Source organism: Fusarium venenatum (assembly GCF_020744135.1).
Source record: "Fusarium venenatum strain MPI-CAGE-CH-0201 chromosome Unknown EDB82scaffold_1, whole genome shotgun sequence".
Lineage (NCBI taxonomy): Eukaryota > Fungi > Ascomycota > Sordariomycetes > Hypocreales > Nectriaceae > Fusarium > Fusarium venenatum.
Window position 1 is genome coordinate 11,129,942 of NW_027072129.1, and position 22,773 is coordinate 11,152,714.

At 47.9% G+C, this 22,773-nt stretch overlaps 10 protein-coding genes across 10 annotated transcripts; 8 read left to right on the forward strand and 2 right to left on the reverse strand.

The window, feature by feature from the left end:
• Positions 1-26: 26 nt before the first annotated feature.
• Positions 27-1,211, forward strand: EDB82DRAFT_522376 (Pre-mRNA-splicing factor CWC25; the record flags this gene model as incomplete). The annotated part of the gene is made up of 1 exon (XM_025731266.2): positions 27-1,211. One exon carries the CDS (start codon positions 27-29, stop codon positions 1,209-1,211), a length of 1,185 nt encoding a protein of 394 aa, XP_025587518.1.
• A 1,184-nt stretch (positions 1,212-2,395) lies between these two features.
• Positions 2,396-3,177, forward strand: EDB82DRAFT_473098 (small GTPase superfamily; the record flags this gene model as incomplete). Its single annotated transcript, XM_025731254.1, has 4 exons — positions 2,396-2,499; positions 2,555-2,604; positions 2,659-2,748; positions 2,801-3,177. 4 exons carry the CDS (start codon positions 2,396-2,398, stop codon positions 3,175-3,177), a joined length of 621 nt encoding a protein of 206 aa, XP_025587517.1.
• A 774-nt stretch (positions 3,178-3,951) lies between these two features.
• Positions 3,952-4,995, forward strand: EDB82DRAFT_493573 (uncharacterized protein). The gene is made up of 2 exons (XM_025731243.2): positions 3,952-4,776; positions 4,828-4,995. The coding sequence occupies exons 1-2, from the start codon at positions 4,191-4,193 to the stop codon at positions 4,839-4,841; spliced, it is 600 nt and encodes a 199-aa protein (XP_025587516.2). The 5' UTR covers positions 3,952-4,190; the 3' UTR covers positions 4,842-4,995.
• A 2,390-nt stretch (positions 4,996-7,385) lies between these two features.
• EDB82DRAFT_473100 (thioredoxin-like protein) lies at positions 7,386-8,360 on the forward strand (the record flags this gene model as incomplete). Its single annotated transcript, XM_025731232.2, has 3 exons — positions 7,386-7,518; positions 7,638-8,089; positions 8,145-8,360. 3 exons carry the CDS (start codon positions 7,386-7,388, stop codon positions 8,358-8,360), a joined length of 801 nt encoding a protein of 266 aa, XP_025587515.2.
• An 802-nt stretch (positions 8,361-9,162) lies between these two features.
• EDB82DRAFT_454515 (concanavalin A-like lectin/glucanase domain-containing protein) lies at positions 9,163-11,125 on the forward strand. Its single transcript, XM_025731221.2, has 3 exons — positions 9,163-10,202; positions 10,252-10,378; positions 10,430-11,125. The coding sequence occupies exons 1-3, from the start codon at positions 9,536-9,538 to the stop codon at positions 10,737-10,739; spliced, it is 1,104 nt and encodes a 367-aa protein (XP_025587514.1). The 5' UTR covers positions 9,163-9,535; the 3' UTR covers positions 10,740-11,125.
• Positions 11,126-11,343: 218 nt separating this feature from the next.
• EDB82DRAFT_493580 (acyl-CoA N-acyltransferase) lies at positions 11,344-12,243 on the forward strand. Its single transcript, XM_025731210.2, has one exon. The coding sequence runs from the start codon at positions 11,591-11,593 to the stop codon at positions 12,170-12,172; it is 582 nt and encodes a 193-aa protein (XP_025587513.1). The 5' UTR covers positions 11,344-11,590; the 3' UTR covers positions 12,173-12,243.
• On the reverse strand, positions 12,244-14,267 carry EDB82DRAFT_493581 (citrate synthase-like protein). Its single transcript, XM_025731199.2, has 3 exons — positions 13,851-14,267; positions 12,924-13,798; positions 12,244-12,875 (listed from the first exon to the last, which is right to left on the reverse strand). The coding sequence occupies exons 1-3, from the start codon at positions 13,896-13,898 to the stop codon at positions 12,380-12,382; spliced, it is 1,419 nt and encodes a 472-aa protein (XP_025587512.1). The 5' UTR covers positions 13,899-14,267; the 3' UTR covers positions 12,244-12,379.
• A 177-nt stretch (positions 14,268-14,444) lies between these two features.
• Positions 14,445-16,852, forward strand: EDB82DRAFT_493584 (isocitrate lyase). The gene is made up of 2 exons (XM_025731188.2): positions 14,445-15,321; positions 15,377-16,852. The coding sequence occupies exons 1-2, from the start codon at positions 14,916-14,918 to the stop codon at positions 16,768-16,770; spliced, it is 1,800 nt and encodes a 599-aa protein (XP_025587511.1). The 5' UTR covers positions 14,445-14,915; the 3' UTR covers positions 16,771-16,852.
• Positions 16,853-16,872: 20 nt separating this feature from the next.
• Positions 16,873-18,147, reverse strand: EDB82DRAFT_116706 (uncharacterized protein). The gene is made up of 3 exons (XM_025731177.2): positions 17,876-18,147; positions 17,681-17,822; positions 16,873-17,626 (listed from the first exon to the last, which is right to left on the reverse strand). Exons 1-3 carry the CDS (start codon positions 17,932-17,934, stop codon positions 16,976-16,978), a joined length of 852 nt encoding a protein of 283 aa, XP_025587510.1. The 5' UTR covers positions 17,935-18,147; the 3' UTR covers positions 16,873-16,975.
• Positions 18,148-19,409: 1,262 nt separating this feature from the next.
• Positions 19,410-22,183, forward strand: EDB82DRAFT_423893 (uncharacterized protein; the record flags this gene model as incomplete). The annotated part of the gene is made up of 4 exons (XM_065607632.1): positions 19,410-19,842; positions 19,891-20,863; positions 21,397-21,518; positions 21,669-22,183. The coding sequence occupies 4 exons, from the start codon at positions 19,410-19,412 to the stop codon at positions 22,181-22,183; spliced, it is 2,043 nt and encodes a 680-aa protein (XP_065466030.1).
• Between the last annotated feature and the right edge of the window lie 590 nt (positions 22,184-22,773).

The window sequence follows — 22,773 nt, forward strand, 5'->3', positions numbered from 1 at the left end:
AATTATCTACCATACATCATCACAAAATGGGTGGCGGCGATCTCAACTTGAAGAAGTCCTTCCATCCCGCGCTCCGGCGCAATCAACAGGCCGTTTGGGATGAGGAACAAAAGGCCCTCGCCGAGCGCAAACGCACACAACAACGCCTCGAAGAAATCAAGGAGGAACGCGCAAAGGAGGAAGTGCAACGGCAGCTCGAGGCCGCGGGCGGCAAGAAGAAAGTCGATCGGGTAGAATGGATGTACCAAGGCCCCAACGACGGGCAGACCGGCACTACAGAAGAAACCGAAGCATACCTCCTCGGAAAGCGACGTATCGACAACCTTATCAAAGGCACCGAACATAAAAAGCTGGAGAAAGATGCAGGCACCGAAAGCTTTATGGCGATGCAAAATGCCAATACCGCGCGCGACACAGCTTCCAAGATCCGCGAAGACCCCTTGCTCGCTATGAAACGGCAGGAACAAGCTGCTTTTGAAAGCATGATGAACGACCCGGCTAGACGCCGCCAGCTACTTGCATCGAGAGGTATAGAAGAGGAAAAGAAGGACAAGTCACGACGAAAGGAAGACCGACACAGGAGGAGGCATCGTCATCGCAGCCGAAGCGCCGATGGAGAGGATAGGCATCACAGAAGGAGACGGTCTTACTCGCGATCGCAAAGTCCGCGTCGACGTGACGGCTCAAGAGAGGATCGGCACAGGCGACGCAGGGATGATAGCAGGGACAGACATTCACGACGAAGACGCGACGATTCAGATGATGGGGATAGACGCGACAGGGATGGTCGTGGTAGCGGAGACAGACATCGACACGATAGCGATAGTCGCGATAGACGACATCGCGATGACCGCCGTGATGAGCGCCCACGAGACAACCGTCGCGATGAACCACGGGACAACCGCCAATACCAAAGAAGAAGCTACAGCGACCGACGCCCACAAGAGGATGACAAAGCCAAGGAAGAAGAGCGCCAGCGCAAACTAGCAGCGATGCAGTCCGCAGCAACCGAGTTAGATGTCGATCGTCAAGAACGCCTCGCTACACTCGAAGCACGAGAGAAAGCAGCCAGAGAAGCAGACGATAAAGCTAGAGAGCGCGGCGGTGATCGTGGATTCGTGAATAAATTACATCAGCAAGCTGGAAATAAGGGACTGGCGGAGCGCATGGGTGGCGGAGCACGCCGTGGATATCAAAAGGACGATGATTAGGCGTTTGAGAGGGTTAGTTTGCAGTATTAATGAAGTATCGGACAGTTGCGACTATGAATATGGTCACGGATAATAAACATGATTCTCTAGTCTAAAGTGGCATTGGTTTTAGGTTATAAATCACTAAAGATGGCTAAAGTGGCATAAAGTGGCGTAGTCCATATTTTCGTCTCTTATGCCCACAGAGCAGCCCCGGACCATATTCACTTGTGCTGGAGATTGTGATTGTCAGTGCATGCGTGGAATAGATGGATCAATAAGGAGATGGATTATGTCGGTGTGAAAGGGAGTTTTGATTTAATCATACAAGACATCCAATCAATATCCCCATATTAGATACTAAATCTGCCCTTGGTGTTTAGCACTCACAACATAATCAAAGGACAATTAAAGTCACGACTCACCTTTCTTCAAGCCACCGAATGACCATCTACGTAAAATCTATATCATCAAGCTTGAATCTATCGAATCTTGACTTTCCTTAGCCGCCGCAAGCCAAACCCATTACTTTAATTTGAGGTTTTCCCTGTGGAACCAATTAAATAGGCGCTACTGCAAAGAAGAAGTTGGGAAAAAGGGGAGACTGTTTAATAGAGACAGAATAAGTGAAGGCTAAATTGAGTATGATTATTTATGACAGTGTCCTAGTCTACAGCAGTTCAAGCGCTATCGACTCCACCAACTCAAGGCCAAGTTCAGTGGGTTTGGTTTCCCCCCGGTCAGTTCAGCCCGCTGTCCACTGTCCCATTCCCTTTTCCACTTCTTTTTTCCCCTCTCATTTCCCTATCCCTGGGCCAATCCCTACCATTTTCAACTTCTCTCTCTCTCTCATTCGCATTGCATTCATTGCCTCACTTCTTTTTCGCATCAATTCGCCCTATCGATTCTCAAAAACAACGAACAAACGAACGAACCTCCCCCAAAACAAACTTCACCCTCCTTTTTTTCTTCTCTTCTCTTCTCGCTCCGATATCGACACGCGCGCACGCCACTTTTTAACTCTTTTTCCGATCCGACGATAACAAAGGGACAGGGTGCATTTGGCATTTCCACGAACCGAGATTCAACTTATTTCTTTGCGACATTTTGCGCCCCCAACGCCTACTTTTCTCTCTTCTTTCGACCTTTTCTTCTCTCTTTTTTTTTTTTAATTAAACCACACACACATCACACGATTCGATACAATGCCTGCTCTTTGTGGAGGATCCAAGACCGTTCAGCGAAAGCTGGTTCTACTAGGTGATGGTGCTTGCGGAAAGACATCATTGCTCAACGTCTTTACTAGAGGGTGCGTTTGATATTGCGTCAAGGGGATATCGCAGAGAGACTAATGTGATTAATAGCTACTTCCCAACGGTTTACGAACCTACCGTTTTCGAGAATTACGTTCACGGTACGATGCCATGAGTCCTTTACATCGAGCGCATAATCTAATCATACGATGCAGACATCTTTGTTGACAATGTCCACATCGAACTCTCTCTCTGGGACACAGCCGGCCAAGAAGAATTCGACCGATTACGATCCCTTTCCTACGGTACTTACCCCTCTCTCCCTACGCGCCATCCTCCAACTAACCCCCCTTCTAGATGACACAGATCTCATCATGCTCTGCTACTCAGTCGACAGCAAAGACTCACTCGAAAACGTAGAGTCCAAATGGGTAGGCGAAATCGCCGACAACTGCCCAGGCACAAAACTCGTCCTCGTAGCCCTCAAGTGCGACCTCCGCGAGCAAGGCGAAGAAGACGAAAACGCAGCAGCCAACGAATCAGAACCCCGGGAGAAGAAGCCAATGATCAACTACGACCAGGGTCTCGAGGTGGCGCGTCGCATAGGCGCCCAGCGATACCTCGAGTGCTCCGCCATGAAGAACAGGGGCGTCAACGAGGCCTTTACCGAGGCTGCGCGTGTTGCTCTCAGCGTCAAGAAGGATCGCGAGGAGAGCAAGTGCACCGTCATGTAATTTGTGGAAGAAAAGAAGAAGAAACTTTTTTACGATACGATACGAGCATTTTAATCGAAAAATACGAGCCTGACATCCGACCAAACCCCCACTGATTGAACGACATACGGCTTCGTTTATTTTTACCTACTCGTCTTCTTTCTTCACGAGAGAGGACGTCTTTTTTCAACAACTGTATATATTGTGCTGCATATTTGCACATAGGGACTCTTATCATTTTCGGTGTTCTTTTTACGCGGGGTTTTTTTTTTAGCATGTTTGACTTTTGCCACAAACAAAGTCTACTGTGCAAAAAAAAGAGGAAGAGGAGTAGACTGCTGGGAAGGGGTGTTTATCGGTCGAAACAATTGACGAGATATTTTCCATGTTTGACTGCTTTTTTTTTTTAACTTTGTCACATCCTCTATACATACATTCTTAATGATTAAGACATTCTAAAAGAAACAATGACGATTGTGAGAGAGAGGGGAAGTTGCACAGCCACGCTTGGTCAAGAGTATTACGAAAAGATGAATTGTATTACCTCGGGAATTGGGGCCAACTGTTAGGCAGTCTAGTGTATACCCGTTTATGCTAACTAAAAAGTCAATTCTCGATTTGACAGTAGATCTTGATCCACTACGATCTTAGTCTTGTCAACTGTTGCGTAGTGTTACCGTCTAAACGTTTATTGCTTCATTCCTTATAATCTTGGCATAGAAATGATCTTCCAAACCATGATCTCACCCACACTTCTAATCACCAGTAATATATTCCTGAAACAAACATGCAGTATAAAAACCGCCACTGTCTGCGTCACAAAAGATGACATCTGTGTCATAACCCCTTCATGATTGGTCCAGCCAAGAGTTGGACCCTTGACACCCTTTTTCGCAGGGATCAATTGACGTCACATACTATCTGTAGAGATGAAGTTATTCTGAGAAAGAAAGCAGGTTTCCATCATCAACGTAAGTAGGATACTGGCATGGGGATGAATTTCTCTAAATAGAGGCCAAGAGTCGCCCAGATTAATGAAAAGCTTCTTTCTATTCTCCATCAAACAAGCATTCTATTTATCCACTTATACTCTCACAAAGACTCACTTACACCACCACTTATACACCACCACTACTTCTACAACAATCATGCCTCTCTTCGGTCGTCGTGAACCCTCCCCAGAGCCCATCAGGGAAGAACCCCCTCGCAAACACGGTCTCTTCTCCAGCTCCAAGCACACCGAACCAACACCCACCCGAGCCAGCACATCATCTCGTCACAACCGCCACTCCCGCGGTTCCGCCTCATCCTACGACCGTCACTCTTCTTCTTCATCTCGCTCACCCAGCCGTCGCAGCTCCGGCGGTGGTTTCTTGTCCAAGTTTGGCGGAAACCGCAATGAGCATGATCCCGCTGTTCTCGAAGCCAGAGAGCGTGTAAGAAGCGCCGAGATGGCTGAGCGTGAGGCCGATCGTGCTCTTGAAGAGGCTAGACTTAGTGTGCGTGATGCGAGGGAGCATGTTAAGAGGCTTGAGGTTGAGGCCAAGGAGGATTCGAGACGGGCTAAGATGAAGCAGACTCAGGCCAAGGAGATGTCTAAGATGGGACGAAGCCTTGGACGTAAGTGTTTTTGATCTTAACTTTGATGATTGACGACTAACGGTGATACAGGCCATGGATACTAAACACAATCCTATATAAACTAAGCTCAGTGTTGGCGTTTCGTTACTGTATGATATGAAAAGCACGAGTATACGATGGATAGCAAAGGAGTTGTCAAGAAGCGTTTCTAGTTTTAAGCAGTTTATTTTACAATACCAGTTTACTTTGAACCATCAACAGTGTTCACATTGCAAGTGATATCACCGAATGAGAGTATTGACGTCCAAGTACAAGAACTTCTACATATTATGCCACAACTCACCCATTGTGACGTGACGTTGACTAGTTTTATCTCAATCCAGCTGGACACTGTCTCAAATGAACACAAAGCCACGACCAACATGTTGGTTCAGTCATTGTGAAGTTCGGCATCCATACGTACGTCAAATCTCACTCACCTTCACCAATCATGGTAGGCTCAAGAAACTCTCAGCTTACGACACAACCTTCTCCCCTCTGGCCACCAAAAGGTCATTCAACAGATCCTTCCTCACATCGTCCTTCATCCACAGGAGTCTACATCTCAGCTCGATGCACTTCTTCAAGAGCTCGGATGGAAGGATTAGTGATGAAACCGCCGCACTCAGGAGATCGTGGCATTTCCATCAGCATACCACTTTCTCCGATCGCAAACTAAAATAATATGAAAAAAGACGTGGTAGGGAAGACTTGGTGAGAAGAAAACTTACAAGATGGCCACTAATGCAGTAGTGCCAATGACCAGAGTGTGTTACCATACCAGTGACTATGGAAGTGTAGACTCTTTCAAGAACGGGATGTACACAAAATGATAGTCAAGAAAAGGTGGTGATGTTAAGGTGTGAGGGAGGGTGTTAGAGAGAGAACTCGCGCTACAACGCCAATAATGTTTATGCCGAGTGACATTCTTGGTTGCCTGGGGCTCTGTCACTCTTTTAAGATTACTCTCAAGTAACTGGCGTCAAGCAGTGTTTGGCAGTGTTTGCTTCATTAGCTGTCGGTCTCTGGCACTGCCAGAACAGCCGTCAACTTCAAGCGCTCGGAAGACCGTAATTTTGCTGTACATTCGTCAACCTTCGTAAAGTGACCATACGTCCGCCAGCGACGAAAAAAAGCTGTCAAGTGACTCGGTGCTGCAGACATTCTAATGGTGCTTGCGCAGACATATCATCCCGATCAGGGCGTTAGCGATGGGTTTTGGTTCCGCTGATAATCGTGGCAGCGGTTTCGAACCAGATTCTTTAAACTAAGCGATGGATGTTGGTTTCGCTGCTTGCCTTTTCCCTATTTGTTTTTTCCTTGGAGTCTCTTTGGACCACCTTCTTGACATTTGCGTCGTGCCAAACTCTTCAATCGAGAGTAGTTCAATTGAAGGGTGGGTAAGAACCCGAAGCTCGACGCAAAGTGTTTGGGTGTTGCCAGCACAAGTTGAGATTTCGGATGTGAAGATGATCCATTTGGGACCATAGTGCTTTTTGTTGCAGAGGTCTTCAGTGAGGTATTGGTGTGTTATCGCCATCGAGCATTGCGAGCGCACCTTTCCAGGGATTTCTGCATATATCAATGCACCGAGGCTCTGGTAACTTTTGGGACTGTCGAAGAAGTGATTTCTAGTCGGAGGTGACATCGTCTTCTTGGAGTGACGGGGTAGTCCTCGCTGGTCGACATTGTGGTGCTCAATCAAGTTGACTCGCAGAACCCAACTCCTGGAAAGTCCAAGCACCCAAAGTCAGTGACAAGCTCGTGATTAACAAGGAACTGAGGCTTGCTGCTCTTTCGAGCAACCTTTGTGTCAAAAGCCTTGTCCTGGAGTATCTCGGTGGCGCCAATGCTCAGGCGAGGCGAGGGGATGGCGTCGAGTTGCGGAGGAGATGTTGATGACACTGATGTCTGTTGATGTCTGGATTGTGGTTATTGTAGTGAGATGATGGTTCTGTGTTCACTTTTGTTTGTTGCTTGTTTGTATAGGTGGACAAAGACAAAAAGGCAGGCAACACAAACTGTTGCGTTTCAAGCTCAGCAGATACGTCGTGCGTGCCTACCCATCTCTTGACCAGCGGGACTACAGAACCCTGGACTTTATCTCTAGGCTCGAAGACTTGAATAATCCCCAACAATTAATTGATCGAATTGAACACCATCTCGATCCTTCTAGCAATAGATACAAGTCTGTAAAAACCATCATCAATGTCTTACAGTCATTCAATCCCACCCACCCTAGAGCACCATTAGCGCGGCTCAGTTCCCATTTCCCGTCTCACGTCAGAAGCTTAGCATAGACAATTTCCCAATTTAAAGACTACTCATTTCGGAAATAATATCAATATCTAAAAATAAGTATCATCAAGAGCCTCACTTAACATTACTATCTATCTAGATATTTTATTGATGATGTTTTCAGTAACACAATGGCGTTTAGAATGACGCAACCATTCTCGCGCCTCGGGGTCAATATAAAGCCGAGAGTGCTAACGGAATGTATGGATGATGCGATCAAAGACGTGCTCAGCGAATTAATAATGCTACGCAAGTGAATTAATAATGCTGTTATCTGCTGCAAAAGTATATAGGGTACTCAGTGAATGAAAATGGCTCTCTTTCTTATCCGCTCTAGATTTCTACCAAGTCGGGGTTCTCTTCACTTCAACACTTTTACCGCTGCCAAGATGGGCTCTCAACCACAATCAGACATTATTCTCTACACTAACCACAAATGCCCTTGTACGTATAATTACCTCTTCTATATATAAACCAGCCAATGTTGTATCAGCGGTGACTTGGCAATTTGTCCAGGTACCTTGTCGGTCTCTGTACGGCGTAGCTAATAGCATCTGTCACAGTCGCGCACAGGGCACACATCACCCTCACAGAACTAGGCCTCCCCTTCAAGGAACAAATCATCGACCTCAACACTCCACGTTCGCCAGAGTATCTCAAGATCAACCCTCGCGGCCTTGTCCCGACGATTATCCACAATGGCGAGACAATCACTGAATCAGCTATTGTCGCGCAGTTCCTCGTCGACGCCTATCCTGCCCAAAGCAAGACTCTACTCCCTGCGTCCTCGGACCGTGATGGGGCGTTGATCAGAGCCAGGATCAGTTTCTTTGCTGATACCTACTCTAGCAAGGTCCAGGGCCATCTCAGCAAGGCTATCTACCTTGGAAAGACGGACCAAGAAATTGAGAGTGCTGTTGATGATGCTATAGCTGGTATCGTCAAAGAGGTTGAACCTCTTCTCAAGAACGCCGCTCCGTTCTTTGGTGGTAGCGATAAGCTCACCTTTGCCGAGGTGCGTGCTTTTACTTTTACCCTTAAGTATTAATTAATAACTAACTTGTTGACAGGTCCTCACTGCCCCGTTCGTCATTCGAGCACTGTCCCTCTCCAAGCACGGCCTCCTACCGACCAATCTCTCATCGCGCCTCGAAAAAGAAACCCCAAACTTTTACAAGTGGGCGCAGGCCATTAGTAACCATGCCAGTGTGCTAGAGATCTACAATGAGGACGAGATTGTCCAGGGAACCAAGAACAAGAGGGCCCAGCTCCGAGCCCAAGGCTAGGCTAAGCGTGGCTGTGCTTGACTCTAGATATTATAGGACAGGGTTTTGTTTTTATGAATTGTCCCCATTTTCTTGCTTATCTCTCCTCATAAAGTGTTTCGACTAGCAGAACTTAATCGCAGAGAGGTCCGGAACAAGGATAAGCATTAGTGTATATGAAACTTATGGTATCCAGCTGAAAGAATGCCTACCCCAATGAATCAACACATGTTGGCCTTCGTCTCTATTCAATAATAATGCAGTCTGACAATCTACTGGATCTTGCATTTCACAAGCGCCCAATAGCTTCCTTTTCCCCCTGTCGATCTACTTGCCACTAGTGCCGACCGACTTATCTCCAGGGTTTCATTTCCATGAACAGAATTAGCAACAAACAATTTCAGCACTTGACTTTCGATAATACAGACAGATAACAGTTAGATTCATCAATCCCGCTGACCCAACCCCCGGTTCTAATTTCCATCGGATCAACTCTAAGCGAAATATCTTTTGTATGTTAAGCCCCTCCCGCGCCCAGCCTAAGCTTCCTTGGCGCGTCTCAAGAGAAGTTGACCATTGTTTACCCCTGGTATAGACTGACCCGCTGGGACTCTCAAGTTTCCTTTCCCTGGCAGTTAATTATTCCTGTCCAGGGACGGAGTAGAGAAGAGTATGTTTGGAATAGAAACAAAAAAAAGGAAAGGTAGTTCAACAACGTGATCAATTCACTGCATTATTAGTGGTCAAGATACACAATCTAAAGACGTCTCATAGACTTGGCGATGACCTCTCTCTCCCCTGAAATGCCTGGGTATTAATGCTTGGCCTTGGCTTGGAGTGGGTATGGGGGGTCTCTCGGCACTCTCCTTTTCCTAACTAATATCGTTTTGCCGTTTCATTTTATTCCTTCTCTTTCCTTTCCTTCTCTTTTCTTTCTCTGTTCATTCTCCTCATCTTTGATCAGCAAAGGAATAAAGTTTTGTCTTTTTCCCTTTTTTCTCTTTTTTCCTTTTTTGTCTACTCTCGATCCTTGGGTGTTTCATTCGTTTCATATCGCCCAGTCACTCCTTGATCGCGACAACTATCAATTCAATCGTCGCATTTCTGTTTTCCTGTTCATTTTCGAATCATCTATTTTCTCATATAAAATAGATACTAGAAAAAAGAAAGAAGAAAGGTACCACACAACAGCAAACATGCTTTCACGCTATATCCTCCCGGCTGCTGCCTTTTTTGGCCTCGCCGTCGCTCAAACAACCTCCGACTGCAACCCTCTCAACGAGACCGACTGTGCCCCCAACCCAGCCTGGGGAACGGAATACACCTGGAGCTTCAACGACACGCCCTCAAGCGATTTTTGGGATGGCCACGTCGGCCGCGTGACCTACGACAAGGAGCTCGGCGCCACCTTCACTGTCGCTAAGCAAGGCGACTCACCTACTCTGCGCACCAACTTTTACTTCTTCTTTGGCCGTACAGAGCTGCACATGAAGGCCGCTCCCGGCCAAGGCATCATCAGTTCCATGATGTGGCTGAGCGATGACCTCGATGAAGTAGACTGGGAGATTCTCGGCGCAAATGATACTCATGCTTCGACAAACTACTACGGAAAGGGTGTGGAGGATTTCACAAAGGCGGGTTGGCACTTTGTTGAAGGGGGTATGCAGGAGGAGTATGTCAACTACACGACGACGTGGACCAAGGAGGAGCTTAACTGGTACATTAACGGAGAGAATGTGCGAAAGGTTATTGCAAAGGATGATATCGATAGCTACCCCCAAACACCCATGAGACTTTCCATTGGTATCTGGGCTGCTGGTGATCCTCGAATGCCTGAGGGAACACGTCAATGGGCTGGTGGTGGTAAGTTGATCAACAACAGTTTAAACGAGGTGTACTAACAAAGCTACAGACACCGATTACGAAAAGGGTCCTTACTCTATGCACGTCAAGGACGTCACAGTTGAAGACTACAGCACCGGAAAGGAGTATGTCTACGGCGACAAGACCGGTAGCTGGGAATCCATCGAGATTGTCAAGTAAGCCAATCCTTCTCTCTCTCTTCTCAAACCATCACTAATAAATATCAGGGGCAACTCAACCGCCTACGAGAACCTCCACAAGGAACCCGAAAAGTCCACAGGCGAGAAATGGGAAGCTCTCCCCACAGGCGCAAAGACAGGCATCTACGCCGGTGGCATCGGCGCCGCAGCCATCGGTCTCGGAGCTTTGGGCTTCTACTTCTGGCGCCAGCGCGCCGCCGGTGCGACCGAAGCCAAGAAAGCAGCCGCCGAGAATGAAGATCTCATGTCGTACAAACAGGGTGAGGATACAGCAAACCAGGGCTTTGAGTACAGCGCAGCCAAGTACTCCAAGGTACCAGCCCAAGCTGCTCCTTAGAAGAGTGTGTCTAGGCAATAGCAAAGAATCTTTTTTCCTTTTTTTCTTTTAGAACTTTGTTGTGTGTGGTTCCTTTTTTCTTTTTTATATCTACATATATCAGTATTTCTTATACATTTTTGTACCCTCACCCTCGATTTAATTGCGCATTTTGAGTGAGTTGCTAGAAGAGGTGGATGGCATGACATGGCATGGCAGCAAGCAAATATACCAATACCATTATGGACCTTTGTTTTTTTATCTTTGCACGGGTCCAAGTTTATACACATACTGTTTGAGATACCTACCTAGACAAGAATATGGGGTTATTTTGTTTCATAGCAGGCCTGGCGTTGAATTGAGAAGTAAACCTGGACTTATGCGCGCCTTTGAGATGACAGCATTCTAGAAACTGCTTATTTTGACATCTCACGTCAATTGCTGTCTTAATGAGTTGACGCGACTTATAAATCAGAGAAGCTAAACAATTTTCCAGCATCATCGTTTAAAATTAACAAAACAGGAAATTCGTGGACCTACCAGACTAACCTATTTTGTTAAATCTATACGATGACACCTTTTTTCAATGGCAAATCTTGACTTGGCAGTTGAATTCTCCTACATCGGAGTTTCGAATACCTCAATAAGAACAAGTTGAACGAATCTGGCATGATCCTTTCTTCTTTTTCTTTTCTATAAATGCAAGGCTAGCTTCTCTTTCGTCTTCGGTTCTTCTTCACTCAAGTTACTCATCTCAAGAACGATCAATCGCATCAAAGAACAGAACTCAATTGAGACAAAGTCTCTCACTCACACCTCATAAACACCAAACCAAAACTCACTTACAAAACAACCATCTCAAAACAACCACCATGTCTCTCACTTTCCGTCCCGCAACAGCACTCGACATCCCCTCTCTCCTCACCCTCATCGTCTCCGCCTACCGCGGTCCTGAATCCCGTGCAGGCTGGACAACAGAAGCGGACCTTCTCGCCGACGAGCGCATATCCCCCTCAGCCCTAGAAGCAAAAATCACCGAACCCAACGGCCTAGTCCTTCTCGCATTTCGTTCCACACCCGAATCCACAGGAACATCAACGCCCGAATCAGGATCCGAAGGCGACGCTACTTCAGGACTTGTAGCGTGCTGTGAGATTGTGAGGAAGAGTGATGAGCGTGCGTATTTTGGACTCTTCGCTGTGTCGCCGAAATTGCAGGCTGGCGGAATTGGAAGACAAGTTCTCCAAAAAGCTGAGGAGCATGCTAAGAAGGAGTGGGGAACTAAGATTATGACCATGACTGTTATTTGGACGAGAGAAGAGCTGATTGCTTGGTATATCAGGAGAGGGTATGCTCGTACTGGCGAGAAGAGCCCGTTTCCCTATGCTGAGCTTTACAATGGAAAGGCTTTGAGGGATGATTTGTACTTTGATCATTTGGAGAAGGAGTTGTAGGGATGATCTAAGTTTATGACGAATTATGGAAGCAAAGCATAGAATAGACAGAAGCGTTAGATGTAAAAAGAAATCATTTTGATCAATGGATAAATTGTCTACTCAAAGCAAATCGTCAATCATGGCAGGCTATATCCTAATACTATATACTCCAAATAAACCTTGCTGATCGCTCGTCACAACTTTTGAACTGGGTATCTTGTGCTTTTATTGACCCTCAACCTGCTTAAGAATGCCCTCGAGGTTGATACTCTTGGGTCGCTCGATAGGCAGACCCAGAGCACGGTCCCAGATCAATTGGGCAAGAGGACCAAGACCACGCGACACACCAAAGGTGGCAGTGTAGTAAAGAGTCTCGTGGAAGCCGTAGTGGTGGAACAGAACACCAGAGCTGCTGTCGACGTTGGGGTAGGGGTTCTTGGTCTTGCCGTGCTTCTTGAGAACCTCGGGTGCGATTCTGCTGTTCTTCTGGACAAGCTGGAAGACAGGATCGTTGGCAATCTCGGGACGAGCTGCGGCGTAGTCCATGAGAGCTTCGAATCGAGGATCGGGCTTTCGAAGGACGGCGTGACCGTAGCCGGGGACAACACGACCCGAGTTGAGGGTAGACCAGAGGTAGTCATTAACATCCTGCTCAGTATAGTTGGCAGGAATGGACTCCTTCATCTGGATGATCCATCGAAGGACCTCCTGAGCGGCAAGACTAGAGATGCGTTAGTTCTGCTTGCTGAGTAGAGTAACAAGTACTTACCCGTGGAGAGGACCAGCGAGACCCTGAAGACCAGCACTGTAAGACAGGAAAGGATCGGACAGAGCACTGCCGACCAGATGAGTGGTGTGTGCAGAGACGTTGCCACCCTCGTGGTCACCGTGAAGAGCAAGGTAAAGACGGAGGAGGTCCTGGAAGTTCTCATTCTCCTTGCCACCCTTGCCCAACATGGCAGCAAAGTTGTAAGACCAATCCTGCTCAAGATCGACCTCAGCGGGTAGAGCACCACCACCGCGGTAAGAGTTCTGGTAAATCTTGGCAGCAATGGTAGGAAGCTTGGCCAGAAGGGAAATGCAGTCGTCAAAGGTAGGCTCCCAGTAGTCAGCCTTGTTAAGACCTTGCTCGTAGGCCTTGGCGAACTTGGACTCGTAGTTGAGAGCAGCAACAGCAATGGCGAATTGGGTCATGGGGTGAAGGTCCTTGGGGAAGTCATCGAGCATCTTGGAGACAAACTCGGGGATCTGAGCCTTCTCAGCGAGCTCGCGTGAGAAACCGCGGACCTGGTTGACTGAGGGAACCTGGCCAGTGAGAAGCAGCCAGAACATAGCCTCAGGAAGCATCTCTGTTCCAGTCTTTCCCTTGGGAAGCTCCTTTTGGCAGTCCTTGATAGTTCGGCCGTGGAATCGGATACCTTCGTTGGCATCTAGGACTGAACCCTCCCAGACCATGGCCTTGAGTCCTCGCATACCACCAAGAGTATTCTCGACCTTGACTTCTCCAATGACCTTGTTAGAATGAGCCTTGACCTTCTTAAGAAGCTCTCGCTTGGCGGGAATGGCCTCGCGGAGAGTGGCCTTGAGGTCAGGCTCAGCAGTAGCATAACCACGAGCTCCCACAAAAGCGGCACGAGTGAGGGGCTGTTTGGTAAAGTGTGAGTTTATTGTAGAGCATCACATGTAAGTCACATACCTTGAGCGAGCCCAAAGCCCGTCGAGAAGTCGTCAAGTTGAGAGCCATTGTGAATATGTGAGAAGAGTATAGAGAGGAATAGAGCAAGAAAGAGAATCACAAAAGACAAACAAATAAAGGAAAGTCGAGTAAGATAATGAACAGCTGGGCCGCGGCTTCCCTGCTGTAAACGAGTAGAAGCGGCAGGTGGGGGGCCCGAGTAATCTGGGGTAACAACCGGGGGAGCGGGGGTGACAACAAGAACTTCAGCTTCTAGTCTGCTTGATTTATTTTGTCAAGCGGGGTGAATGATGTAGATAGTGCGGAGAAGACACAGCCAGAGATGAGAGAATACTGCAAGACAGCAAAGAGTAACTATAATAATTATAATATTTCTGGATGAAGCTATCAATAAACAATATATTGATTAAATCTTAGATACCAACTATGTCCCTACCAATTACCAAAGACACACATCTCCTCTACGGTTATGTCGGTGACAACCGAGGAAACCCGCCATGAACCGACAACATTACCACGGCTCGAACAAGCAATCTCAACCAATCAGAGACACCAGTGTTTACCGTACAACCTCTATCATTGGCCAATTCCTTCGGCAATGCTTCTCTATAACCAAGGCTTTGCTGACATGAAGACGTCGAGTACACCCCCCAACTCGCAAGTTGTTTTTGTCAGCTATTGTAAAACACTATACTGTATGTGAAATGGAGAAACCAATATCTATTGCTCGGTTACCGAAGCCCAAGTCGGTCATCGAGTTAGTTAAGAGATGTCCTTTGTGGTGTTGACCAACTACCTACAAGATATCTAGATATATATCTGATCGAAAGAACTATCTAAGTTTTATTAGTACATCCCTACTGCTGTCAAACTGATAATAACTACTTGTTATCACTTTTTTGAGAGTGACCTAGTCTTGGCTGTTTGGAGCTATCACGGCTTGTAGATCAATATCCGGTGTTGGACTTAATTATTCATCCACCACTAATCCACTCCACCCTAGTTCTGTCTACTTCACCACCACCATCTTCTCTTCTCTTCATCCTCAGACAAACATCCTTCAAAATGATGCGCAGACTATCCACGAGAGCTCCTCAGCGCTTAATCTCAGCTGCTTCCAGGCCCCGGAGCTGCGCACCTCTTCTCGCCATCCGAGCTATATCTTCCACATCCGTCGCAAAGATGTCGTCCCTTAGCACCCACGCGACACAGCCTGCCGACGCTTTCCAGCTTCTACCAGAGTCGCAAAAGCCTGGCGAGGCTGAGGACAGACTTTACGAAGCTACTGTCCACGAAATCAAAGCTTGGTGGGCTTCGCCCAGGTTTGTCGGCATTAAGCGTCCGTATAGTGCTGAGGATGTTGCTTCCAAGCGTGGAACACAAAAAGTTCAGTATCCCAGCTCTGTCATGGCTCAGAAGCTCTTCAATCTGATCCGTGAGCGTGAAGCCAAGGGTGAACCCATCCATACGAGTACGTCTCACAATTTCTCTTCCGATATACCCGATACCCGGCTAACACTTTGCAGTGGGCGCAATTGACCCCGTTCAAATGACCCAGCAAGCTCCTCACCAAGAAGTCCTCTACATCTCAGGCTGGGCATGCTCCTCTCTCCTCACCTCTACCAACGAGGTCTCCCCCGATTTCGGCGACTACCCATACAACACTGTCCCCAACCAGGTTCAGCGCCTGGCCAAGGCGCAGAACATGCACGACCGAAAGCAATGGGATCTTCGTCGTAAGATGACTGCCGAGGAGCGCGTAAAGACACCATACACTGACTACCTCCGACCCATCATTGCCGACGGTGATACTGGTCACGGTGGTTTGTCGGCTGTTCTCAAGCTCGCTAAGCTGTTTGCTGAGAATGGCGCTGCTGCTGTTCACTTTGAGGATCAGCTCCACGGTGGAAAGAAGTGCGGTCATCTGGCCGGAAAGGTCCTCGTTCCTATCGGAGAGCACATCAACCGCCTTGTCGCCACACGCTTCCAATGGGATGTCATGGGCTGCGAGAATCTCGTCATTGCCCGAACAGACTCCGAGTCTGGCAAGCTTTTGTCATCTGCCATCGACGTGCGCGATCACGAGTTCATTCTCGGTGTCGCAGACCCCTCAATTGAGCCTTTGGCTGAAACCATTCAAGCTATGGAGGCCAAGGGTGCTGCAGGTGCTGAAATTGACGCTTTCGAGGCTCAATGGGTCAAGAACACCAAGCTCATCACTTTTGACGAAGCTGCTGTCGCACACATGAAGAAGGAGGGCGTTGAGCAATCCAAGATTGACGAGTACCTTGCCGAGACAGACAAGGACCACGATATGGGCATCTCACGCCGTCGCGGTCTCGCAAACAAGTATACCAAGGAGCCTGTCTACTTCAACTGGGACGTCCCCCGCACCCGCGAAGGATTCTACCACTACCGCGCCGGCATGCAAGCGGCTACCAAGCGCGCTCTCGCATTCGGTCCCTACGCGGATCTCCTTTGGGTCGAGACAGGCGACCCCAATGTCCAAGTAGCATCCAAGCTAGGCCGCGCCGTCCGCGAGGTTTATCCCGGCAAGGGTCTCGTGTACAACCTCTCCCCCTCATTCAACTGGATGGCCCACGGTTTCACGGATGAAACCCTCAAGTCATTCATCTGGGACATTGCGAAAGAGGGTTTCGTGCTGCAGCTCATTTCGCTAGCGGGTCTGCACTCCAACGCAACCATCACAACTGACCTGTCGCGCGAGTTCAAGAAGGACGGTATGAAGGCGTATGTTGATATTGTTCAGCGTCGCGAGAAGGACTTGAAGTGTGATGTTTTGACGCATCAGAAGTGGAGCGGCGCAAGTTATATTGATGGCATCCTGGGTGCTATCCAGAGTGGAAGTTCGAGCAGCAAGAGTATGGGCGAGGGTAATACCGAGGGACAGTTCCATTAAACCCGTTAAGAGAAGGAAAAGCATATACCGGAGTTTGGGTATCTTTTTGTATATTCACCAATACATTTGATATGATCAGCCGGGTGATTACCCTCGCACTTGTGACAAGATTTGTGATGTGACAATTTCTTTCATTATTGGTTCATACTAATCGTAACTACAGATGCCATCCCCCCCGCTAAATCCCTTTCTTGATATTTATTCCTTACAATGAGTCCTTGCTGGCGTTGTTCTGAGGAGGAGGCTGCGCAGGTCCCTCGGCAGTGACATAACCCTTGGTCATACCACCATCAACAGCAAAGTCATGACCATTGACAAAGCTAGACTCATCACTAGCGAGGAAAACAACAGCATGAGCCTGCTCAATAGCCTCACCGAATCGTCCCATGGGGAAGTGGACCTCACGTCGGTGACGCTTAGCCTGGTCATCGCCAAGCCAGTCCTGAAGAAGAGGAGTGTTGAGAGGTGCGGGACACAAGTTGTTAAAGCGGAAACCCTCTCTGGCGTGAACCATGGCGAGCTCACGGGTCAAAGCGAGAACAGCACCCTTGGAGGCAGTGTATGCAAGCTGAGGTGTAGCAGCACCGACGAGAGCGACGACGGAAGCAGTGTTGATGATGGAAGCCTTGGACTTTTTGTGACGGCGCAGAGATAGGACGGCGTGCTTGCAGCCGAACCATACACCCTTGACGTTGATGTTCTGGGTGAGATCCCAGATGTTCTCGGGGGTGTTGACGGCGTCGTCATCCTGAGCGTGCATGATACCGGCGTTGTTGAAGAGGACGTCGATACCGCCCCAAGAGTCGAGTGACTCGATCATGGCCTGGACTTCGGATTCCTTGGAGACGTCGACTTTCTATAAAGAGGTCAGTTGTTGTGATCGGATTGAAGGGAGAGAAAGTGTGCGTACCAGAATCTCAACGCGAGGAGCATCGGGGACGAGCTGCTTGACCTTGGCGGCGGCCTTTTCGAGAGCAGGCTGGGAAATGTCGGACATGAGGATTGAAGCACCCTCTTTGGCAAAAAGGATAGAGGTCTCAAGACCAATGCCACTGGGAATTGTCAGCATTGTGTGGTAGCTTGTGAGGGGAGTGATGGAACTTACCCACCGGCGCCGGTGATGACGGCGTTCTTGCCAGCGAGACGACCACGAGGAGCAGACATGTTGATTGAGATGTGTATGTGTGAAAAAGAAAAGAACAAGTTTTGGGTATCAAGAAGAGAGAAAGATGTTTGTTTGTTTGAAGATGGTAGTACAAAGAGGAGGGGAGACGCGGTGAGGGAGGGGGATCTTTAAGCTTTCTTATCTTGTGTTCGAGAAGCTCACTGATAAGATTAGACTAGTAGGTCTGACTCGTGAGACATTAGACATTGGCAAAAGAAAGCGGTAGAATGGATCGTGTGTCATGAATGGGTCTCATGGATGGAATTCCGACAACGGGCTTGTCTTGTAGTGGCGGTAGGCGGCTCTTTGGTTGGCGGCTAACTATTATTAAAGAGAATACAGTAGTTTGATGGGTCTAGAAACTGTATGGATTCGGTGGGTTGGGTTCATCATGTCATGGAAGAGGGGTGCTAATGGAGCTTATCATTATCTCGGAGTCTCGGTATTTATTATCAGTATGTCATTATTTACGACAGTTTGCAGTGCTCTCTGTCGTTTATGACAGTAGAGGGAAGTATTGAGATATCTCAATAAAGACATGATCGCTCCACAACTACCGGTAGATAAAACTACATATCAAGCTATCAGATCCAGGGTCCTTTTTCGGACGTCAGATCTCAAGCTTACATGCAGCACCCCTGTCAAAAGCGATGTCGGCAATGGTCACGAGGTAATCAGCATGAGACAACCGATTCGAGATGACATTTCGCGGTTACTTTGTCTGCGCGGTTGCCTACCTCTCATTAATTAAGTCAAGTACGATAAAGGGTGCTACTTGTCAATGGCGGCTCGCGCATTATCAACGGCAATCAATTAACCCCATGCTGGTCAGAGCTTCAAGATAACAACATCTTAGAATGCGGGGAAATTGAATTGACTTTGGTGTGTGTCTGACCGTTGAAGAAAGCGCGGTAATCGTAAGTGAAGCTATCAACAGAGTACGGATACAGTGAGTACTGTAGTGGATGCCTCGGCTGTACAGCTCAATTAGTGCTAGTTACAGCGGTACGCGCACCGAGTAGAGCTTCCCTGGAAATGTTCCCACTTTAGGTCACCTACGTCACTGAAGCTCATCTCTTATCGTGGGAACCTCTTATCGTAGCCGCGCTGAGAGAGAGGAGAGACATTAGATGACCAAACCTGATTAATTCCGTCTTGTCTATTTCCCCTCTTTCTTGTTTTTAGTACTTGAATAGATACAAAGATTATTCTCCATCTTTTTTTTATTATCCTCTGATCTACTCCCCGCATCCACCGCGCGCATCGCATCTCAGCCCCGCGAAACCTCACTCCATCATACCGCGAGGATTATCACGAGTCTTCCTTTTTGCCGCGCATTCTTGACGGGCTCTTTAACATCTTTCTTCCTCAATCTCACTTACTCATCATCATTCCTGGCGATATCTCCTCGTCATACTTCCTCCCTTCCTCCCACCTCTGTACCCAGCTTCAGTAACTCTCACATACTATCAAAATGGCTTCACAAGACTCCCAAGCCGTCACCCTCGACAACCTCGCTCAAGTCCTCGAGAATGACACCATGGTCAAGCTCGCAGGCGTCGACGTCGACGGCATCCTTCGCGGAAAACTCGTCTCCAAGAAGAAGTTTCTGTCCATCGCAGAAGCTGGCTTTGGTTTCTGCTCCGTCATTTTTGGCTGGGACATGCACGATCGCACATACGTCCGCGAGCTCAAGATCTCAAATGCAGAGAATGGTTACCATGATCTTCTAGCGATACCAGATCTCTCTACCTTTAGGCGCATTCCTTGGGAGGACAACGTGCCTTTGTTTTTGGTAGAGTTTCTTGATCCTGATACCCAAAAGCCCATCTGCGCTTGTCCTCGTGGATTGGTCAAGACACAACTTGCCAAACTCAAGGAACATGGCTACGGCGCTATGGCTGGTGGTATGTATCTCTCTCGATCACTTTACTTCTTCAACTAACACAGCACAGCCGAATATGAATTCTACCAATTCAAATCCCCCGATGCTTCATCATCCTCTCCCGCCGCCTACCTCCAAAACAACCCCCCTCACCAACTCCCCGCTCTAACAGAGGGCATGTTTGGCTACTCCCTCACCCGACCGGTTCACAACCAAGATTACTACTACGACGTCTTCAACACATGCGCCAAGTTCTCATGCAACATTGAGGGCTGGCACACCGAGTCAGGACCAGGTGTTTTCGAAGCCGCTTTGGAGTTTGGCGAGATCGCACAAATGGCCGATCGCGCTGCGCTGTTCAAGTACGTCGTCAAGAGCGTCAGCACAAAGTACGGCATCACACCTTGCTTCATGGCAAAGCCCAAACAAGGTCTTCCTGGAAACAGTGGGCACATGCACGTTTCCATCGTGGACAAGGAGGGAAAGAATCTCTTTGCGCGCGAGACAAAGGATGAGAACCCCAAGTGGAGAGATATTGCCAATCTTTCTGATATGGGTCGTCATTTCCTCGCTGGTATTCTTGTTGGTCTACCCGACATCATGCCCATTCTCGCACCAACGATCAACTCCTACAAGCGTCTGGTCGAGAACTTTTGGGCTCCTGTTACTGTCTCTTGGGGTCTTGAGCACCGCGCCGCTTCTATTCGTCTCATCTGCCCCAAGCCCTCAGCGACACGTTTCGAAGTCCGCGTTCCCGGCGCAGACACAAACCCCCATCTCGTCCTCGCCGCCATCCTAGGCTGCGGCTGGCGCGGTGTTGAGAAGAAGCTAGAGATTCCTACTCCCCCGCTCGCCATGGGTCAAGACGTCGGTGGTGATGCTGACCAAGGTGAGAGATTAGCCAAGAGTCTTAAGGAGGCTACAGTGCGATTCATGGCAAAGGATAGTATTGCGCGCGAGGTGTTTGGAGATGATTTCGTTGAGCACTTTGGTGGAACAAGAGAACATGAAGTGCGTCTGTTTGACGAGGCAGTAACTGATTGGTACGTACACACTTTTTTGACTGATGACACACGGCTGACAATGTTTAGGGAAATGAAGCGATACATTGAAACTGTTTAAGTTTAGGTTATTGGAGTTTGTTAGTTAATATTTTTGATGTACGGGTACACAGGGCGTACTTGTGGGCATTTGTATGCATGAAGTGAGCAAATGAAGTGGAATGAGATCTATGATAGAGTCATCTGGATGAATATACCTCGCAGCTTTGCTTTTGTAATTTGTGTCGATGCGGTAGTTATTTTGAGTCAACGTAGTAGTTGTGAGGTTTGCGTCGTGCTTCACCTTGTTCTTAGACATGATCGGGATGATTACGAATCATTTACTCATCGAATAAACCAATGATATGAAACAAACACGACATTATGGGAAATATTTACTATCATGATTGGACTACACCAAGCCGTTTGTAACGCTGGTTCATCCCATGATCAAGCCGGTACAAGTTTGTCGTGAACATGAAGCTATTGCCCCAGGGTAGCCCGTGACGTCTACTACTCTCCACCGACTTCGGCAGTAACAACAATCAACTTCTACTAAAAGACAAGAAACCCCCAAAGAAAGCTCACCAAAGCAAACCACGACCAATAAACCAAAATGTCTGTCTACGCTGCAGTAAATACTTCAACCGAGCCTCTAGTAAGCGATCGTCACTTATCATTCAAGAACATTGCTGACAAGCTTAGTCCAACGAAGATGCCCGCTGGGTCAGTCTCAAAAAGTACCATCACCCTCTATACGCTTTTCTACTTGACTAACAGTATAGAATCACATACAGTGATTCAAGAGGCGTCCAACGAACATGGGAATCCGCAGAACGTCTCACCCGTCCCAAAGACGCCCTCATAGACGGCGTCGGCATCGTCGCAATTCTCGACCACCGTCACGGCGCTGAAATCGTCTTACAGAAACAATACCGTCCCCCCGTAGACAAAGTCGTCATCGAAGTCCCCGCCGGATTAATCGACGAAGGCGAAACAGCAGAGGAATGCGCTGTGCGTGAACTACGAGAAGAAACAGGCTACGTTGGTGTGGTTACCGAGACATCACCCATCATGTTCAACGATCCTGGTTTTTGTAATACGAATTTAAAAATGGTGCATGTTAGTATTGATATGGACCTCAAAGAAAATCAGGATCCGAAGCCGAATCTTGAGGATGGGGAGTTTATTGAGACGTTTACGGTTAAGTTGAAGGATTTGTGGAAGGAGTGTGAGAGGTTGGAGATGGAGGGGCATGTTATTGATGCGAGGGTTGCTACTTTGGCAGAGGGCATTCTTCTTGCTCAGAGGTTCAAGCTCTAAGATGAAGATGTGTTGTCTGAAGACTCAGCTGGTAGAACCATGAGCTGCAATCGGCTCCAGGTTATTTATCTACGGATGGACTGAACACCATGAGAAAGAGAAACATGTAGGCCAAGTACAAGCCAATTGCCTTGTAATTACTGTATACAATACGTGGGTATCATCTGTACTATGTAGGTAGCACAATGAGAGAGATTTGATGAGCACCCCACTTAGTTGTTACTAAAGTAGCAAGGCCCTTTTCAGTGTCTCTACACCTCATCTTGTTTTTTGTTCCTCTCTTCCTTTTCTCTTTTCCTCCTCTATCTCTCTTAGCTGGATTTCTTTCCAACTCTTGTTGTTTCCCCCTCCAAATTCGTTGCGCGTGTTGCGAGAGAGCACCAGGACATTCGGATTCGAAAACGATACCATCAGCCACGAAGACAGCGATCGCCCGCCTCCGACCGATACTCTACGTTTACTTTACTCGAATGGAAACGGCCGGCCACTACCCCTTACAAATAGAAGAAGTTCAGTTACTCCAGGGATCATTGAGGGGATACACTCGCCGGATGAGTTGAGAGATTTCTGGTCGCATTCGCCGTTGAACA

Bases quoted from the DNA above. Each gene is read 5' to 3' on its own strand.
- EDB82DRAFT_493573 (XM_025731243.2), top strand. From the start codon at position 4,191: ATGAAAAGCTTCTTTCTATTCTCCATCAAACAAGCATTCTATTTATCC.
- EDB82DRAFT_454515 (XM_025731221.2), top strand. From the start codon at position 9,536: ATGCTTTCACGCTATATCCTCCCGGCTGCTGCCTTTTTTGGCCTCGCC. The intron at 10,203-10,251 runs GTAAGTTGATCA...ACAAAGCTACAG, and splicing joins ACGTCAATGGGCTGGTGGTG to ACACCGATTACGAAAAGGGT. The intron at 10,379-10,429 runs GTAAGCCAATCC...AATAAATATCAG, and splicing joins GAATCCATCGAGATTGTCAA to GGGCAACTCAACCGCCTACG.
- EDB82DRAFT_493580 (XM_025731210.2), top strand. From the start codon at position 11,591: ATGTCTCTCACTTTCCGTCCCGCAACAGCACTCGACATCCCCTCTCTC.
- EDB82DRAFT_493581 (XM_025731199.2), bottom strand. From the start codon at position 13,898: ATGGCTCTCAACTTGACGACTTCTCGACGGGCTTTGGGCTCGCTCAAG. The intron at 13,799-13,850 runs GTATGTGACTTA...TTTACCAAACAG, and splicing joins GGGCTTTGGGCTCGCTCAAG to CCCCTCACTCGTGCCGCTTT. The intron at 12,876-12,923 runs GTAAGTACTTGT...ACGCATCTCTAG, and splicing joins CTCGCTGGTCCTCTCCACGG to TCTTGCCGCTCAGGAGGTCC.
- EDB82DRAFT_493584 (XM_025731188.2), top strand. From the start codon at position 14,916: ATGATGCGCAGACTATCCACGAGAGCTCCTCAGCGCTTAATCTCAGCT. The intron at 15,322-15,376 runs GTACGTCTCACA...AACACTTTGCAG, and splicing joins GGGTGAACCCATCCATACGA to TGGGCGCAATTGACCCCGTT.
- EDB82DRAFT_116706 (XM_025731177.2), bottom strand. From the start codon at position 17,934: ATGTCTGCTCCTCGTGGTCGTCTCGCTGGCAAGAACGCCGTCATCACC. The intron at 17,823-17,875 runs GTAAGTTCCATC...GACAATTCCCAG, and splicing joins GTCATCACCGGCGCCGGTGG to TGGCATTGGTCTTGAGACCT. The intron at 17,627-17,680 runs GTACGCACACTT...ACCTCTTTATAG, and splicing joins CTCCTCGCGTTGAGATTCTG to AAAGTCGACGTCTCCAAGGA.